A 19,560-nucleotide genomic window follows, 5' to 3' on the forward strand; every position below is an offset into this window, starting at 1 on the left:
ATTAGTTTTCATTTCCTTTTATCCTTCGTCAATATATATATATAATATACATATATATATATGTCATAATAATTAGGGGTGATAGATCGGTTTGCGGTGTGCAGTGGTTTATAGCCCAAACCGAAACCAAACCACATTAATTCGGTTTTGGGATTTTTCAAACAACACCGCACCATATTACTATTTAAACCGAACCTAACCACACCGTTTTAAATTTGATTTTTTTTTTAAAAAAAAAACAAACAACATCGAAATTTTAATCCTTTTCCTTTTTGCTCCATCTAACTAGTCATTCACTCCAACATCGCCCACATTGGTTGATATTCTAGGACATAAAAAACACACAATTTTTTTTTTTTTTTTACTTTATATATGTAGGGTAGAAATTAATATTGGGCTAGGCTATAATTTGGATATGATCCATAATTCGGTTTGGATTTCGGTTTTTGGTTTTTCAAATCTTAAAACCAAAACCAAACCATATTAATTTGGTTTTGGGATTTCTCAAACCGCACAGAACCATATTAGAAAAAAAAAACCACACCACATTTCTAATTCGTTTGATTTGCGGTTTGGTTCGGTTTTAAACCGCATTAGTTTCACCCCTAATAATAATACCTATTTATCGCCTTCGTGGCGCGACACTTGATGAAAAGCTGGAATGCTAAGTGTCATTGTCACGTGATCCGACCGTGAGATCGACTTTATTTATTAGTGATATAATATGATATGTTTTACATAACTCCATAATTTGATGTGTAATCACTTATGACCCATCTAAAGGCGTTGGTCATAGTTTATGCACATATATATTGAGATAAATCTTGCCAATATTTACTTTAATCTTTACCCTCGAAAAGGATTTACAAACTAAGTTATGGGTGGTTCAACTAGTAAATTTAAAAGGATTTTCTTATCTGTTTGACTAATCCAATATTTCTAACACCAACCACACGTTCATCCAGACAATAGACATGCCCCAAAACATTTTAATAATAATTGAAAAAACAAAAATAAAATCCAAAAAAAAAAATGAAAAATGAGATAAAGTAAGCGCGGAAAAAGAGGGGAGACAAAGAAGAAGTGATTCCTTCCATTAAAATGGGAACTTCATCAACAACTAACGACTTCGATCTTCCCGATGAAGTTTTACAGGCATTACCTTCTGATCCTTTTGCTCAGCTTGATGTTGCCCGTAAGATCACCTCCATTGCCCTTTCGACACGTGTCTCTGCCCTCGAATCAGAAGCGTCTGTTCTCCGTTCTCAGCTCACCGTAAAAGACGACATCATCTCTGACCTTCAATCTCAGATTGAGTCTCTTGATGCCTCCCTCTCTGAAACTATAGACCGTGTTTCCCGTGCCGAAAAAGAAAAGGTTTTTTTTTTTTTTTTAAATTCGTGTTACTCCCTCCGTTTCTAAATGGTCTTTCGGTTTTTTTTTGTATTAATTCATTTTCGGGTTTTTTATAAGGGACAACTATTCGCTCTGGTATTGAATTCTGTTTTTGAATTTTCGAGTTTGTTTCGTAATTGATATATTTGTTTGTTTAGGAGAATTTGTTGAAGGAGAATAGTTCGTTGTCCAATACTGTTGCTAAGCTTCAAAGAGATGTTTCCAAGGTACGTTGCTATTATTATTATTTTTTTAATTATATTTTGATAATTCAGAATGTTTTATTTTATTGATTTTGTGGATTTTGAGCGATTAAGTAGTTTAACAGAGTATTTTGGAATTACTAGAGAAACATTTCAATTGAATTCTGAGTTTATGATATTTTTGACTTTGGATTTTAAGCCAAGTGCATAATATTGGGAACATTCCGGATTATCAATGGTTTAATAATGGGGAATTATTGAGATTTATTTTTTTAATTTTTTATTTATTTTATTTCTATTTTTTATTTTTTCGCCTTAGAGTATCTGGAGACTATTGCTTCAAAAAAAAGAAAGTTTAGGACTAAGGGCCTGTTCTCTTCAGATTATTTTCACTTCAACTCTAATAAGTTAGTTCAGTTCTTAGTTTCCTTCTCTCATAAATATTCAGTTTAGTTCATCTCCAATAAATTCAATTCAGTTTAGTCAATCACAACAGGCCCTAATTATATTGCCAGTTTAGTGTTCTAGCACATTATTTTTAAAACCACACCTAATTACGGAGTAGTTTTCTTATGACAACCTAAATCATTATTTGGAATTCAAATACATGACCATTCGTTTTGTACTTTTGTTCATCATTAATCTCAGAAACTTCGATTTCCTGTAAAAATGTTGCTGTTGCAAAGCTTCTGTGGGCCATTTTTTTAAGAAGGAAAGACTGTGGTAGAGGCAAAGATTTGTACAATTACTCTTGTCCTACTAATATGTCTTGGCCCCTTAAGAGGGTTTTGACTCTATTAAGCCAATTAATTTTTTTTGGGTTGTTCATCCTAAGTTCCACATGGAAAGATTAAAGAATTGAAGATCTCTTTATAAGTGAGTGCACACTCCAATTAGTATGAGGCCTTTTGGAAAGGTTCTAAATAACAAATCCAACAAATCTGTACAGGCTAAGCCTAAAGCGGACAATATCAAACTAATATGGAGTGGAGTGTGCATGCCCCCAACATGGGTGACTCGAGCCTTACAAATCTTTCATGTCAAATGACATTCACTTGTTGAACAAACTAAATTGACATCATCACTTTTAAAAGCTGTTGTTATAGTGTTTTTATCATCTCCCTTCTTTTGTGAATCATTCTTCTTTTTTTATTCTTTTTTCAAATGGAAACAATACTTCTCCATATAATCAGTGTTCTTAAGTTATCATGAGTTATTAGAGCTTTTGGGACCTGCTATTTGAGTTATCACGACCTATGGGACCCCTATTCTTGCTTCTTCCTTTGTTAGCTTGTAAATTATCAACTCCCTATTCATCCGATTTCTTCATTGAACATGCTTTCTTTGATCACATCTAAAGATATCACACCCTTTGGAGTAGAGTTACTAATAGTCACAACCATAGTGTCCCCACTATCCGGCAAAGAACTTAACAAGAACAAAGCATGGAACTCATCATCAAGAACAATCTTCATAGTAATCAACGTGTTAATATTAAGATGTTGCGGTCTTTCTTTCATAAAGATCTTCCAATTTCTTCCACAAATCATATGGGTGACACGCGGTTGAATATGCCACCATTGTTTAATAGTCCCTAAAGTCTTCCTTTTTAACTTCACCCAATCTTTATAATCCATTTTTTCAGGTTTTGTTGGTTTAATAGTGCTACCATTTGTCTTTGTGGTTGTTTTTATTGGTTCATGTAAGTCTTTACAATATAATAAGTCTTCCATCATAGGTTTCCAAATTGAATAATTAGTTGATGTGAATTTAACTATCGAACTACTATTTGACTCCATAATGTGACAAATTTAACTCTGACTCTGATACCTATAATGTCTTACACAAGACAATAATCCAACAATTCAATCAAATAAACCCTAATTCTCACACAACCAAAAACACACAATCAAATTAGCAACAATGAAGTAGCATAACAACAACATTAACAAAACTAGTAGACCATTGAAGGAGTCCACCCTAACTTCTCTTATTGATTAATTGAATCCCAAATTAGTTTTCAAAGAATTCACAACCCATCAACAACAACAAACAATGATAGATCAAAATATGAGAATGAAAGGAGTAGAATTCACCTAAAAATAACAATTTTGTCTAGAGACAATTTTGACCAAACCGGAGCTCAACGATGATCCAACCATCCCAAATGAAGCTCTTAATGTCAGCAATAAGATGTCCAAATTTGAGTATGATCCAACGGTGGAATTTCCGACAACAACTAGTTTAGTGAAAGATATGCCAAAAAACCTCACTTTTTCTCTCTACTTTAGTGCGTGTGTTTTCTTTGTTGCCTTCACACTCTAACTACCTATGTTACTTGGACTCGGGTACCCATGTCGGACATGGGTACGTGTCCAAGCGTTCGACTCGGCTGTTGGGTGAAATTTTTTTATGATTTTGAACTAAAAATGAAGTGTCCGGGTGTCATACCCATGTACGAGTGTCGAGGATCTGACACAGGTACGTGAGGTGAAATGAAGAATCCGAGTAACATCGCTAACTACCCTTATTACCTTAAGGGTTAAAAGTACAAGCTTACTCGAAGCTACAACTTAAGTCCTAAAATTTGACTTACTCCAAATAAGTAAATGCCATAAAATCGACCACATGAATGGACCATAAAGAAAATACATTTTACTACCAATTCGACTGGACCCATAACTGGGTCTTGCGAAGCAAATATTAGGCATGAAGATTGCTCGTGATAGGAAAACTGGAAAATTGTGGCCATCACATGAGAAGTATATTAAACAGGTGCTAGAAGGGTTCAATATTAAGCATGCCAAGCCTGTTAGTACACCATTAGGAGCTCACTTTAAGCTAAGTAAGAGAGTTTGTCCTTAGAAAGAGAAAGCAAGTATGTCTTTTATTCCTTATTATTCTTCTGTTGGTTCTTGATGTATGCTATGGTGTGTATTAAGCAAGATATTGCGCATTCTTTTGGTTTGGTGAGTATATACTTATCCAATCTTGGTAAGGCTCACTGGATCCAATGAAGTGGATCTTCACATATTTGCATGGCACCTCTAAACTTTGTTTGTGTTATGATGATGGTAGACCTATTCTAGAAGGCTATATAGATATAGACATGGCTGATGATCTTGATAACAGAAAGCGTACCGCAGGTTATGTGTTCACTTTTTCAAGGGGAGCGGGAGCCATTTCTTGACAATCCAAGTTACAAAGTGTGTTGCCTTGTCGAGGCAGAGTATTTTGCGAAGCAAGTAAAGAGATGCTTTGGTGTTTCTTCAAGAGTTGGGTTTGAAGCAAAGTGAATATGAAGTACTTTGCGATAGTCAAAGTGCTATGAATTTGAGCAAAAATTCTATGTATCATGTGTAGACCAACCATATAGATGTTCGATATCATAGGTTGCAAAATGTCAACAATGGGAACAAAATGAAATTGAAAAGTCCACACTGATAAGAATGGTGCAAATATGTTGACAAAGATGGTTCCCGAAAGCAAACTTGAAGTTTGTGGCAAACTTGAAGTTTGTTGTAAGCTTGCGGGATTTAGCTTCAAGTGATGATTAAAACATGTATGTCTTCCCCTCGTTCGGCTGGAGGGGGGGGGGGGGGGGAGGGTGGATTTGTTATGGGTCCTACCAATTGGTAGTAAAATGTATTTTCTTTTAGGTCCATTTATTTGGTCCATTTTATGGCATTTCACTAGTTTGGAGTAAGTCCAATTTTGGGACTGAAGATGTAGGTTCTTGAGTAAGCTTGTGCCTTTAACCTTTGAGCTAATAAGGGTAGTTTGAGAATGTGAAGGCAGTAGAGGAAGCGCACGCAAAAAAATAGAGAGAAAGAGTGAGGGTTTCAATAGCTTCCATTTTCAGTCTTTTCGGCATAGCATTTACAAACTAGTTGTTGTCGGAGATTTCACTGTTGGATTGTGCTTAGATTTGGGCATCTTGTTCCTAACATCAAGGGCTTCACTTGGATGGTTGGATCGTTGTTTTAAGCTCTGGTTTGGTCGGAATTTACTCAAAACTATTTTTGGGTGAATTCTACTCTTATCATTTTCTAGTTTTGGTCTCTTATTGTTTGTTGTTGTTGGTGGGTTGTAATCCTTTTGTAAACTGATTTGAAATTCTTTTTCCCTCAATTAATCAATAAGAGAAGTTAGGGTGGACTCCTCAAACGGTCCTGTGGTTTTTATCTTTCACATCGAAGGGAATTTCCACGTATAATTCTTGTGTGTTGTTTTGCTACTGCATTGTTGCTGATTTGGTTGTGTGATTTTGGTTGTGTGAGAATTTTGGTTGATTGGATTAAATTGTTGGTTGATTGTCTTGTGTGTGACATTGCGAATGTCGTAATGACCCTTCCAATCCCTACATATATTAGTTTACTATCTATTTATTAATTATGATTTTAATATTTTTATAGAAAATGATATCTAAAACTAGCCCGAGTAAAAAAAATTATGAATACATGCTCTATAGATGACGTCTAAGGGGCACCAATTTGTTATCTTGCCCTGGGCCTTTAGATTGCTTGGAACGAGCCTGGAGCTAATTAGAGATGTTGGTGGTTGGGTTTTCCTGGTTAAGAATGAGAAATTTTCTGTAAAAAAAAAAAAAGGCTTATAAATGTATTCTCGGTCCCTTTCTTTTCCCTGGTGCATAATTCTTTGCTCCAACTTGGCGTCTCCAAGAAGCAAGTTTGTAACCTGGTTAGCTATCTAAAAAAGGTTGCTGAGCCGAGATTGATTAGTTCTATGGAATTTGGTTGTTGGTAACAGTTGTGATCTCTGTGGAATGGGCTCAAAGTCTGCTGAGCACTTATTCTTTCCTTGTCCCTATGCTGCTGCTCTTTGAAGCCAGGCTTTATAAATGTTGTGATTACAATGAGTTCCTGCTGGATTTGCAGATGAGCTATAGTGGGCTATGAAGAGTAGTAAAAAAGTATGGAGATAAACACATGTTATATCAAGAGTGGTTGCAAAGAAACAAGAAGAGTTTTCAGCAATTGTGAAGAAATTGCTACTTTATTTCGTAGAATAACCTATACAGTAGCTTGTAGAGCTAATGCTGTCCAGAAACAGCTTATTTGTATCTAGCTTGGTTTGTTTGGTTTTGGTGCTAGCTTAGTCCTGCCTAGAAAGTTTGAGCTGACCTTTCTTTGCTTCCTGTGCCTTTGTTGTACTGGTGGTCTGGTGTTCTTTTTCTGTCTTTTGGACTTTATATGTTATTTTAATTGCCAAAAAAAAAAAAAAAAAAAAAAAAAAAAAAAAAAAAAAATATTAAAGACACCTTCACAATTTCTTAGTCTAGTGGTATGCCAGACACTTGGGAAGTGAGGGGGGACAATTGGGAGGAGTTGACGTCATCATGGCCTTAAGGTTACGAGGTGAATCCTCAACCAACTAAATCAAGCTTTGCGTTGTTTGGAAAGGGACTTATTGTTCACAGTTATTAGCTTTATTTGACTGAGCATCCTTCCATTGTTTTTTGAAGGATTAACATCCTAGCATGTGTAGTCCTTGTGTTGTGGGAAGGATCTTTTTCTGTAAGAGTCATAAACATTGCATGGGGTACAAATAAAATTCTGTGATAAGATCATCAGTGTTCAATGATTTGGGTGTTCATATTTGCTGTTTTAGTTAGTAATTGACTTATTCCTTCTACTGCTGCTGTGTAGTGATGGTTAATCTTTCCTGTCTTCTGTGAGCTTTATCCTTTTGGAAATATGCTTGTACTATTTTGTTCATTTACCTATATTCTGTAATTAAGTACAGTTTTAGGATTCACACATGAATTATGGAATGATGTTAATTAACCAACTCTCCTTATTGAAGATTATATTTGTAGTAGATGGATTTAAGTAGGAACATATTGTTTTGTATCCTAAGGCATGGTAAGATCAAAATATGAATATTTGTGAAAATTTTCCACAGTTAGTGTTAACAGTACCATTTAGTTCAGTAATTATGTATGACTTCTTGTGTTAACAGTTGGAGGTGTTCAGAAAGACACTCATGCAGTCACTTCAAGAAGATGATGGAAGTTCTGTAAGTGCATTATCTTGAAGCAATTTACTAGTAATGATTTTGTTATTTGTCGACCAATGACCACCGCCTGCATTTTTGACAGGCAAAATTGCAAGAGAAAGCCGCTAAGGAAGCTCCTACGTCTACAACTATTTCTGCTCAGTCACAAAGTGGAGGTTGTATACACTGCTGTTTCTCTATACCTTAGATTGGTGTCATAATGTTCTGGCTCTCCTTCCAAAAAAAAAAAAAATTAATAGGAAATGTCCTGATTATTGGCATCTTCTATTTAAATTTCTAACATTATATTAAATCATAGTAAGCCCTTATGGTGCTGTTTCTTGGAACCTAAATGGTGAGCATACTTGCAAGTTGCAACCCAAAGTTGACCTGGGACCATATTTGGGATGGCGGATCATAAATTTTTGATAGTTTAAAGTTTTTCCAAATCTGGGATTAACAAGTAATAACAAGGATGACCAAATGTTGGACTCTCACTTAATACTCACTCAACTTATATGTATACTATGAGGAATGTTCAAATTGAAAATAAGCTCGAATGCATTTTTCTGCCAAAGAGTGCTTCTCTATTTGGGTTTAATGTTACTTAGTCTATCTGGAACTCGTTAATTGAAACTTTTTGCAAAGATCTACCTTTTGAATATAATAATTTATTAGTGTAATTGTTGTGGACTGGTTCATTATTGATCATGGTGGAGGAATGGCTTGTCCAAATTATCTATAATGATATCTTGATATGGATTGTATAAAAAAGATTTATCTTGTAAATAAGAATAACTATCAAGAGAGATATAATCTCATCCATGTCAATCAGGGTCTTTGATGTGGTTTAAATGCTTTTGTTCTGAATCAGATGATGATCCTGTACCTCCACCAGCATATTCTTCTACTGACACTGAAACTTTAGAAGGTGGAAACTCATCTCTGGAGGATCGTGTTGCAGAAGGTGAGTTCCTGCTAGTGTTTGCTTATACATGCATTTGTGCACATCATGTGCTGCTTTGTCAACATTGTGATTGTAATCTTTCCATTAAACAGGTGCAATAATTAAAGAAAGATTGCTATGCTGGAGCTTGTGACAATAGTAATAATTGTTTGATTGTGATCGCAGTTTCAAGACCTCGGATATCACCAGGTCTCTTGTTAGCATCACAAACTAGCACTCCTCGCCTCACTCCTCCTGGCTCTCCTCCTATATCTGCATCTGTGTCACCATCCAGGACATCTAAGCCAGCATCACCAAGGCGACATTCTGTTTCATTTTCAACAACCAGAGGCATGCTTGATTCTTTGCCTTCAAGCACCCATAGTTCTTTTTCAGGTTCTGAATCGACAAGCGGTGAGTTTATACGTTCAAAGAATTAGCTACTATTTATTCATTACTTGTTTGTAGTAATTAGTGCACAAAATGCATAGAAACTGAATAAAGTAGAGGCCACAATTTGTTTAGGACTGATCTGAGGAAGCCATTATCTACTTAAAAGTGTCTAGACATTTGGAAAACAATTTTAAGGAACAATGATAATGTCAAGAGTATAACATATTTCATAAGAATATCGACACATTAATTTGACATATCCAAAAATACTATGCCACTATGTTGGATGGTGGCATTTCTTTTTTTAAATATGTACACCAGCTACCGTCTTTTATACTCTGGTTGCTATAATTATCTTTCATGTTTCAGGGAGACCTCGAGTTGATGGGAAAGAATTCTTCCGCCAAGTCAGGTATCCGCTCTGTGAAGCTTTCCATATAAATTTAATTCTCTTTTTTTTTTAAGTCTTTGAAGTGTTGTATATATGCATCTGGATTCAAAGCTTGTTTATTTGTTCTCATCATTCTGTTATCAGTGTTATCACAGCCTGGTCTATTTTCTAGTGCCTATGTAGAATTCCAGTGCCTTTTATGAAAAATTCCTTAAGACTTTGAAAGGTGCTATTAATTCTTATTGCAATGCTTGAAACTTAGTTTTAAGATCGAAAATACAGCTTGTTTTTTCCCTTAAAGGACGTGTTTAGAAAATTTTCATTCTCATTTTTCTGGCATTGGAGTTCAATTGAATTGTCAGTTCTGCGAGGATACAAGAACATTACAGGAAAAAAGGCTGGGGCTTTGGGATTGATATACTCATATACTGACTATGTTTATTGTAGCTTCTCCCTTGTCGGACTGCATCACGGAAACATATCAATATCTTTCTCAAAATGTTTGTCTAACCACTAACCCTGGAGTTGTTTTAGTTTAACTGTGTTTTAGTTTATAGTTGGACAATACTTTGAACCGCGTTGATGGTTCCTGTCAGAAACACACTTAAGTTCATAGCTGTATTTACCTAATCAAACTGTGACTTTGTGACTAAGGGATAAGTTAGAGTTTTGACAAATGCAGCACATTATATTATTCTTTTAATAAGCTACTTCATAATTTCATCTTGCTAAACAGGGATCAATTGTTCGGCATTCCCCTTATGAAGATCTCATTTGTGAATCGTTTTACCTTGATCTAATGCTGATGCATTTCTGTAGAAGTTCTAAGAACTTTGTTTCAGTGGTCTGGTAACTGGTCCACTCAGTTCTGACATAAAAGGCGGAGTTTGTCATCTGACCCTTGTTTTTCTCAGGAGTCGTCTCTCTTATGAACAATTTGGTGCATTTTTAGCAAATGTGAAGGAGCTGAATTCACACAAGCAAACAAAAGAAGTATGTGATTTATCTCTACTCTTTCTCTGCTGGATTTCTTTTAAATATTGTAAGAAATAACATTACTGTAATTGTGTCTAACAAGTTTGATATCAATATTCTCACTGTGCTTAAGCTGTTCCAATTTCTCCCTTCTCATTCTCTATTAACCATTGAGTCCTCCTTTACCCCCTTTGCTTCTTCATGCCTTCATGTTTGGGTAGAGAAATAGCAGAAGCTTGTTTCAAACTGGAATACTTATCAATTATTTTCCAGCTTTATTGAATGCTTTATCCTTATAAATAACAGAAGTATATGAGTACTGAAATCCTTTACTCCTTTACTCCTCTTTCCCTTCAATATGTATGTCTTTGAATTGATACGTGTATAGAGGAGGGAGAAACACAAACTGGGAGTTTAAATTCAGGAACCAGCGAGGTTGTAGAGGTTTGTTCCTTGACTCTCGCCATCCCTAGCTAGCAGCTGAGTTTCTTCAATGATGGAAGAGGAGAGGAGCCATAGAAGAAAATGTGCAAGATAGTTGAAAAAAGGTTAGCTTCGCAGGCTGAAAAGGCAGTTCATAAGAGAGACACTGATTAAGTGAATATGATGGTTTGTTGGTGGAAGAGGGTCGGGCGAAGGTGAGGGCGGAATGAGATTGGGTTTGGGAAACAGAGGAATGCTTGTTAGGTTTACTATTTGCTTTATTAATTTACTTAAAGCCCTTTTTTTTGGATTTATTTTCTGTTTAGTTTTGCTCAGCTTAGTTCATTTGTATACTTTTCACAATATCTAGTGGGTATTATGTTGTCATAGGTAACACTTCAATGTGCTTTTGTTTAAATAAATGTGCTAATATTGCTTGTGCTTTTATTATTCCGTATAATATTATGTGATTTTGTTGTCACATATGTGCTTTTATTACAAGAAAAATATCAAAACATCTGTGGTTGTATGTATATGTGTGATTTGGTGTATGTTCTAATTTGCATATTTAACCTATCTCGTGGGTATTGTTATTGTAGGAAACACTTCGGAAAGCTGATGAGATTTTTGGTCCCGACAATAAAGACCTCTATACAATTTTCGAAGGTTTGCTGACTCGTAATGTGCATTAAAACGTTCTTTTAATTCTATATTTTTGTTTCAAAATTATTATTTTTGGTGCAACTAAGAGCATCTTATTCTTAAAAAATAAGTAAATTTTTATCTATTGAACGCATTTAGTTTATATGATTTTGAGAATTTGTACAAATTTGATCTGCCATTTGTAAATTTACCTTTGCAACTTCTTTGTAAATGAATGGAATTCATAGTCTGACTATGCATGGTGCATTTTCTGTATAATGGAGATGTTCTTTTCCCCCTGTTTGCATATTATTTGTCGTGGTCATTGGCTACCAATCACTGCCACAGCACCGAGTAAACTCAAGTGCCATGATTGATTGATCAAATTTGTAAATTGATTAGTACTTTAATAGTACCTTTGTTTTTATTTGATCTTGACATTTATTAATTGTTGATGTAATTATTTTTTTTTTTTGAAGGAAGCTAGTGCATTTTTAACTAAGAAGAAATATTGTCCAAAAGTATATAGGGGAAAACCTCATCTGAAGCATGACGTTCCCAACATTGTTTAACATTAAACGGCACTAACTTTGTGAGATGATGGGCAACAAAATTACCATCTCTCTTGACATGAGACCAACTAATGAAATTAAACCAACTACTAAGACACACAATATCATGCATAACAGCATTAGCAAGGGAAAGACTCAGGGAGCTCTTAAGCAACTTAGTCACCATTGTGAGCGAATCTGAATCAAGAAGTACCTCTGCCAGGCCAAATTCTTTTGCTTTCTTAAGGCCAAAAAGTGCAGCTCTGCATTCTGCAACAAGGGTATCCTAATAAGCTCTGACACGTCGAACAGCAGCAAAAATAACCACGCCCTTACAGTCCCGCGCTACTACTCTCATACCAACCCAGCCATCAACAGCAAGGGAAGCATCAACGTTAAGTTTGACAATACCAGCAGGGGGGATCCATATACCACGACTAGGAGAAGGAGAAAGAGAAGCCTGACCACCATAAATCTTTTCAGAGTACATCCCAAAATCAGCCACCATCTTGCGATGTCGATCAAGAATAACATCATTAGGCTCTGCTGCTCTTATCAAAAACCCATTTGTTATGGCGTGACCAAATATACCAGGCAAGAAACTAGCAACGTTGACTTAATTCAGAATTGAATCTTTCTTCCCAGCGTATTAATATTTTCCCAAAAGATTCATCACCATTCACCAGGCAAGCAGCTTCACAACTACTCTTAATCCACAAACCACGAACCCAAGGACAAAGAAATAGAGCATGAACTATCGTCTCAGGTTCTAGACCACAGCAAGGGCAGGCAGGATCATCTCTTAAGTGACGCGCGACCAAAACACCTCTAGTTGGCAGAGAGATCGAACAACATTTCCATAGAAAATGTCGAACTTTGGGAGTTACCTTTGCTTTCCAAATATGAGCCCAGCAATGCTCAATGTTCTCCAGGCTAAAAGACATTACCAAAATGTAGGCTGAAGTCACCGCATAATCTCCGTCTTTTGACCACGCCCAAGTGATAAAATTATCAGGGAATCTCTCACTGAGAGGCAGAGCAAGGATCAACCTTTTGTCTCGTTCATTAAAAATCTGGTCCAGCTTATCATAATCCCAGAGTACCTCATCATCAATGATGAGATCACTCACTTTTAAACCATCCAGACCCTACTGATGAGAAATAGCAAAAGTACCCAACTCATCCTTAGGCCAAGGGTGATTCCAAACATCAATTTTTCTTCCATTACCAACCCTCCACAGACATCCGTCCTTCACAAGGGCCTTAGAACTCCATGTACTTCTCCAAGAAAAGCTTGAGTTCGGGCATAAAGCAGCCTCTAAAACCAAAGAATGAGGGTAATATTTGTCTTTGAGAACCTTGCTTAGCAAATAACTTTCATTAGTGGCGAGCCTCTAAATTTGTTTGCCTAAAAGGGCGTCATTGAAAACCCATAACTCCTAGCCACTTCGGTTGACACAAAAAATCTCAGCTTTTCCAATGCATTTTCCTCTCCTTAACGTTCGAACCCCACCAAAATTGGGCCATCATCATATGAATGTCATGAATTAAAGAAACCGGAAACTTGTAAACACCCATTAGATAGGTGGGGATGGCTTGAATTAACGATTTAAATAAGACTTCCCTCCTGGCCCTCGACAATAGCTTCTCCTTCCACCCTTGAATTTTCTTCTAAATACGATCCTTAATGAAAGCAAAAACCACCTTTTTTGACATCCTGACAACAGTAGGAAGACAAAGGTACTTCAAATGATTTTCCACAACAGACATACCAAGAATCGAGCTAAGATCACCTTTTGACACAATGTCAACTCCTTGCTAAAAGAGACATTCGACTTCTCTAAATTAATTTTTTGCCCGAAATTTGCTTCGTATTTGTTGAAAATATCAACAATGACTGAACATTCTTGTCGGGTAGCTCTGGTGAACAACAAACTGTCATCTGCAAAGAAAAGATGGGTAATTTCCGGCTCTCTTCTGCTGACTCGAGATCCATGAATTTGATTATTACTAGTAGCCAAAAGTAGCATTCTGGAAAAAACATCTGCCACTAAAATAAACAGGTATGGGAATGGAGGGTCACCCTGACGTAGGCCTCTAGAGGGAATTAAGGCCTTTGAAGGGGAACCATTTATCAAAAAAGAATATTGCACTATAGTCACAAAGGCCATAACAGTATCCACCCAAGCACCTACAAAGCCGAGTTTTACAAGTAACTTTCTCAGGAAAACCTATTCAATCCTATCATAGACTTTACTCATATCAAGCTTCATAGTAATCGACCCTTTCTTCCCTTTTGATCTCTTTTTCATCGTATGAAATAATTCAAGAGCAATTAAGGAATTATCAGTGACAAGGCGTTTAGGGACAAAGACACTTTGATTTTCGGTTACAATATCATGAAGCAATGGTTTTAGCCTATTAGCAACAGCCTTAGACGCCGGTTTATAAATAACATTTCAAAGTGAAATAGGTCAAAACTGAGAAATACAAGTTGGATCTTTTATTTTCGGGATTAGGGCCACATTAGTACTATTGACAACTCTCGGGGAAATACTACCATCGATAATTTTTGACACGAAATTATTAACATCATTAACTACGATGTGCCAAAATTTTTGGTAGAAGATGGCATGAAGACCGTCCGGCCGCGGAGCTTTACAGGGGCTCATTTGAGATAAAGCCGACTTCGTATAAGGGCGGCAAAGAGTGCTGTTCATCCGGTTTGTAACCAGAGTTGGAACACTTTCCAAAACCTCATGTATAAGCTGCTCGTTCACATCATTAGCCTGGACCAATGCACCATAAAAATCCAAAACAACTTTCTCAATGTCATTGTGCTATGTCCACCTTATGCCCTCATCATCCACTAACCCCTTTACATAATTTCGACTCTTCCTTTGGGATGCTTTATGTTGAAAATATTTAGTACTACGGTCACCGTCTTTTATTTCAGCCACCCGAGACCGCAAATACCAATATGCTTCATTTTTCTCATGCAACTCATCAAGAAGAGCTTCTAGTCATGAACATTCAGGAAAATTTGGGAGAGCCCCATCGAGGTTCTGAGACGCTTTAAGAGCCTATTTAACATCAGAAATCTGTTAACCTAGGTCCTCAAAAGTCTCTAAACTCCACTTAGTTAGGTCTTTCACCACCTGTTCCAGCTTGCTCGCTATATCAAGATGGCGGGCCCCCACCCATGCCTTCTCAACAACCGCATTCACCCTTTCATTTAAGAGCCAACACGTCTCGAACTTGAAATGTTTCTTCCTTCCCTTTTTCTTCGGTTTCACGCGATCATCAGTGTCAAGTAAAATGGCAACATGGTCAGACTTATACTTCGTGAGGTGCTTGACATGAGCTTTGGGAAAGAAAGTCGTCCACCCGCTATAAGCAACAAATCTGTCAACCCTTTCTCTGACAATTGTCTCTTCAAAAACTCCTCTCTCCCAAGTCATCCAGCTGTCGTCGTGCCCTAAATCCCTCAAATTACAGAGTCCAACATTTGCCTTAAAGCATCAATACACCATTGTTCTCTAATCACATCACCTGTTTTCTCATGAGACTCTAAAATCTCATTAAAATCTCCGCCAATTACAATCGAAAGAGGGGAATCCAGATAAAGTTCACGTACAAGATCCCAAGTATTATCCTTTCTCGCCTTTTCCGACCACCCGTATAGCCCCACAAACCTCCAAGCTGGGTAACCCAACTCCTTAATATAACCGCAAATATGATGATCAGAAAACGACTCTAGAGAAAAATCAACACCCTCCTTCCAAAAAACACATAAACCATCTGACTTCCCTTTATTGTCCACACTAACAACATTAGGAAAGCTAATTCTAAATTTTATTTCTTCTGACATTACTCTACTAATGTTTGTTCCTGAAAGAAAAATTATATTCGGGCTCAAAGTACGATTCCAATGACGGAGCGCTGGAACTGTGCGAGAGTTGCCTGCCCCTCGACAGTTCCAACATAGAATTTTCATTGTTGTTCGCGAGGTTAGTCCATGCCAACACTCGCTTCTTGTTTATCCTCATACAAAGTGGCTGTCAATCTCTGGGAAATGTATGGAGAAAGACGCTCACCCTTCAGATTTTTCTTCTTTTTTGCAAAACAAAGTAAAGCCTCAGCAATTGTTTCTAGATTCTCATCTCTACTCTGCTTCAAGACTCCCCTACTTTATTATTCTACATCCATACTAGTCATAATAGCATCATCACCATTCACACTCTTATGCTTTCTCTTCTAGTAGCCACCTTTTCTAATCACAATATCAAGATCGGGTAAAGTTTTATGAACTTCAAAATTCTGGGGCTTCTGAAGTTCACTCTCTAGGATTTCTTGAGTAGGTACGATCACCTCTTTTTCAAGTTCTCCTGTCCCCTTCAACATTCCATCCAAGTTAGAATTCATTATCGCTCCCCTACTAATCTCTGCTGGCTTTAACACCACACGCTTGCTAGTCTCATCCGTTGATAGGACAAGTCTCACTTCACCATCCCTAGGTGTAAAAGCAGGGGAAAGTGAAGCTGGGGATGAAAATTGTAACTTTCTAGCTGCACTTATTGGACCAAGTTTAATGGTAGCAGGTGATGAATTAGAGAAACTATTAAAGTTTTTTAGAGACTTAAGCTTATCACTCCACATTTGTTCTTTCTCACGAAGAACAAAAGATTTTTGTGAGCTTTTCAGTGGTGAAGCTCTTAGCTATGCCCTATATCTAAACACCACTGCATTATCTGAATCACCACCACTCTCCTTCGCAAGACACTCTTTCTTAGTATGATCAATTTTACCACAAACAAAATAGAATTCCGCAAGACGTTCGTACTTCACATCAATCCACTTCAGTTTAGAACCACTACGGGAAATAAAAACTCTATGTCTTAGCGGTTTGTTAACATCCACCATAATTCTTATTCGCATAAATTCGCATCAACCTAGAGGGTCAGATTCATCCCTCTCCAAGAAGCTCCCCAAAGAATCGCCCACCTCTCGCATAACAGATAGGGATTGCTTATTAAAAGGAACATCTAATAATCGAATCCACATTGGAGTCTGATTAAATACGATCTCCGAGGGTTGTTCATCACCCCTATCTCCTTGAGAAGAAACAATTTCCCATCAAAGAACCAAGGGCATCCCTCCACAATTCGCTTCTTGTCTTCCTCATTGAAAAATTGAAAAATAAACAAATTCGATTCCACCATCTTGATGGCTACATTGTCATTCAAACACCAAAGTTTGAAAGTTTTGACAGTCCAATGTTTCCCAATCAAGGCCAATTTTATTTGTGAAATTGGCTCCTCCTCAGTAGCCTTCTCAACATTACTACCACAACAATTGTTGTCCCTCTGTCAATTGCAATTTCTCCCAAGATTTGATGAGATCCGACTCCATGACTCACGAAATCGGACGAAAAAGATGGGAAACAGACAACTAAAAGCTCACCAATGCTAGAAAATGACAAACCCTAGACCAAGGACTACTCACCCTGGAGAGGGACTCTTAAAAAATTAATTCGCTTATTAGGAGTTAGAAAAAAGTTAATGAAATTTAGAGATATTGTAAGTTAATTAAATTTAGAGATAGTGTAAAATATAGTAATAAATGAAAAGGTAGATAAACTAACTGAAAAAGAGTGATCGAATAAGTGTATATATGTAAGGGGCTATTTCAAATATAGGGTAAAGAATGAAGTTGCTTACTTTGAAACCTTTTAATTTCCAAACTAAGTGCTTGTGTAGCCCCTTAATTCCATCAACTCCATTTGCATGTACCCGGTGTACAGTATTTTTACTGTACATCGGGTTTTTCTCACGTACAACTTCTTTATTGTTTTTTTTTTTTTTTTTAAAATAGCTTAATTTAAAATCACGGAATTTTATACCTAAATAAAAAAAAACGCAGAACAATGGAGGAGAGAGAAAGTGAGAAAACGCAGAACAATGGAGGAGAGAGAAAGTGAGAAATCGCAAAAATTGCAAAAAACGATCATCAATCGAGGAGAAAAAAGGTTAGAAAACGCAAAAATTGCAGAAATCGATCATCAATAAAGGAGAAAAAAGGTGAGAAAACGCACAAATAGAAGAATTCGATCATCAATCGAGGAGAAAAAAGGTGAGAAAACTTACAAATTGCAGAAATCGATCATCAATGGAGAATTCGACTTTCGATACAACAAAATGCAGCAATCTCATTCACGAATTGCTACAAAAACAGAGGCAAGTTGAGACTGAATTTGAAATCGATTTAAATCGATCGATTATAGAAGAAGAAGAAACTTATTGTTTTGGAGATGAATTCGTACCAATATTCAACCATCCAGACAATGCAGAAGCAATTGATAATGCAGAAGACGCAATACACAATGCTGAAAATCAAGTGGTTCCTGATAAATCAATTGATTCAAATTCAGAACAAACAACCAAAACAAATGCAACTGAAGGTAATTTCTATAAATTTTTGAGATTGTATGCTAAAAAGAACCCTTTGAATACATAATTGTTACCCTTTTTATGCATAAATGTGACCTATTTATGCCTAAATGTTACCCTCAGATTGAATGCAGAACTTTTGAGATTGCATGCAAAAAGTAACCCTTTGATTGCCTAAATGTTACCCTTTTCATGCTTAAAAGTGACCCTATTTATGCACAAATGTTACACTCAGATTGTATGCAAAAAGTAACCCTTTGAATGTCTAAATGTTACCCTTTTCATGCTTAAAAGTGACCCTATTTATGCACAAATGTTACACTCAAATTGTATGCTGAAAATTCAAGTTGTATGCAGAAAGTATCCCTTTGAATGCCTAAATGTTACCTTTTTCATGCATAAAAGTTACCCTATTTTCACACGAATGTTACCCTTTTTTATGCTGGCTGTGGTTATTATCTGATTTGTTTGTATTAAATAACAGATACAAATCCAATTGATGCTTCTGGTTTAGATCTTAGAGGATCATTTGTTGGTGTGGTAAGAGAAACTTTTGAAGAAATTTTGGAATTGTATGAAAAACATGCTGCTATACTGGGATTTTCAATAAGAAAACATACAACTAGATTCAAACAACACACAAAAATAGTAACTGAGAAAAACTATGTGTGTTCTGCTGAGGGAAAGAGACATTCAGGTCAGAAGAAAACAAAGTTAGTTGAAATGGTTGATGAAGAGGATGTAAATGTAAAAGCAAGAAAGCCAAGACAAGTAGCCATTACAAGATCAAATTGCAAGGCATGCATAAGAGCAAAAGTGAATAAAGAAGGACAGTTTGAGGTGGTGTCTCATGTTATTCAGCATAACCACGAGCTAACAAAGCCACAGTGGCATTATTTGCATCGTTCTGAAAGAAAAATGACAAAGGAAAAAACTGAAGCAATCAAAACAATGAAATCTTCAGGTTTAACTACAATGGACACTTACTATTACATGGCTACAGAGGCTGGAGGAGAACAGAATGTAGGCCATAGTGTTGTAGATCACCTGAATTTCTGCTCAAGGTTAAGAATGGAACAAATTGAGGCTGGAGATGCTCAAACTTTAGTGAACATTTTAAGTCAAGAACAATCAGAGGATCCAAACTTCTTTTTTAGAGTGAAGTTTGACAAAG

General features: G+C 36.5%; 1 protein-coding gene across 1 annotated transcript; it reads left to right on the top strand.

Moving 5' to 3' along the window:
* The first annotated feature begins 998 nt into the window (after positions 1-998).
* LOC145583090 (uncharacterized protein At4g15545-like) lies at positions 999-11,693 on the top strand. The gene is made up of 9 exons (XM_081640226.1): positions 999-1,377; positions 1,554-1,622; positions 7,581-7,637; positions 7,720-7,792; positions 8,491-8,583; positions 8,749-8,976; positions 9,325-9,367; positions 10,261-10,339; positions 11,344-11,693. Exons 1-9 carry the CDS (start codon positions 1,102-1,104, stop codon positions 11,434-11,436), a joined length of 1,011 nt encoding a protein of 336 aa, XP_081496352.1. The 5' UTR covers positions 999-1,101; the 3' UTR covers positions 11,437-11,693.
* Positions 11,694-19,560: the final 7,867 nt, after the last annotated feature.

Source organism: Chenopodium album, chromosome 15, assembly GCF_948465745.1.
Source record: "Chenopodium album chromosome 15, dcCheAlbu1.1, whole genome shotgun sequence".
Taxonomy (NCBI): Eukaryota; Viridiplantae; Streptophyta; class Magnoliopsida; order Caryophyllales; family Amaranthaceae; genus Chenopodium; species Chenopodium album.

What these genes read in the sequence shown, in the direction of transcription:
- LOC145583090 (XM_081640226.1), top strand. Translation starts at nt 1,102, where the DNA reads ATGGGAACTTCATCAACAACTAACGACTTCGATCTTCCCGATGAAGTT. An exon ending in TTCAAAGAGATGTTTCCAAG is followed by an intron (nt 1,623 to 7,580) that starts GTACGTTGCTAT and finishes TTGTGTTAACAG; the next exon opens with TTGGAGGTGTTCAGAAAGAC. An exon ending in GGAGGATCGTGTTGCAGAAG is followed by an intron (nt 8,584 to 8,748) that starts GTGAGTTCCTGC and finishes TTGTGATCGCAG; the next exon opens with TTTCAAGACCTCGGATATCA.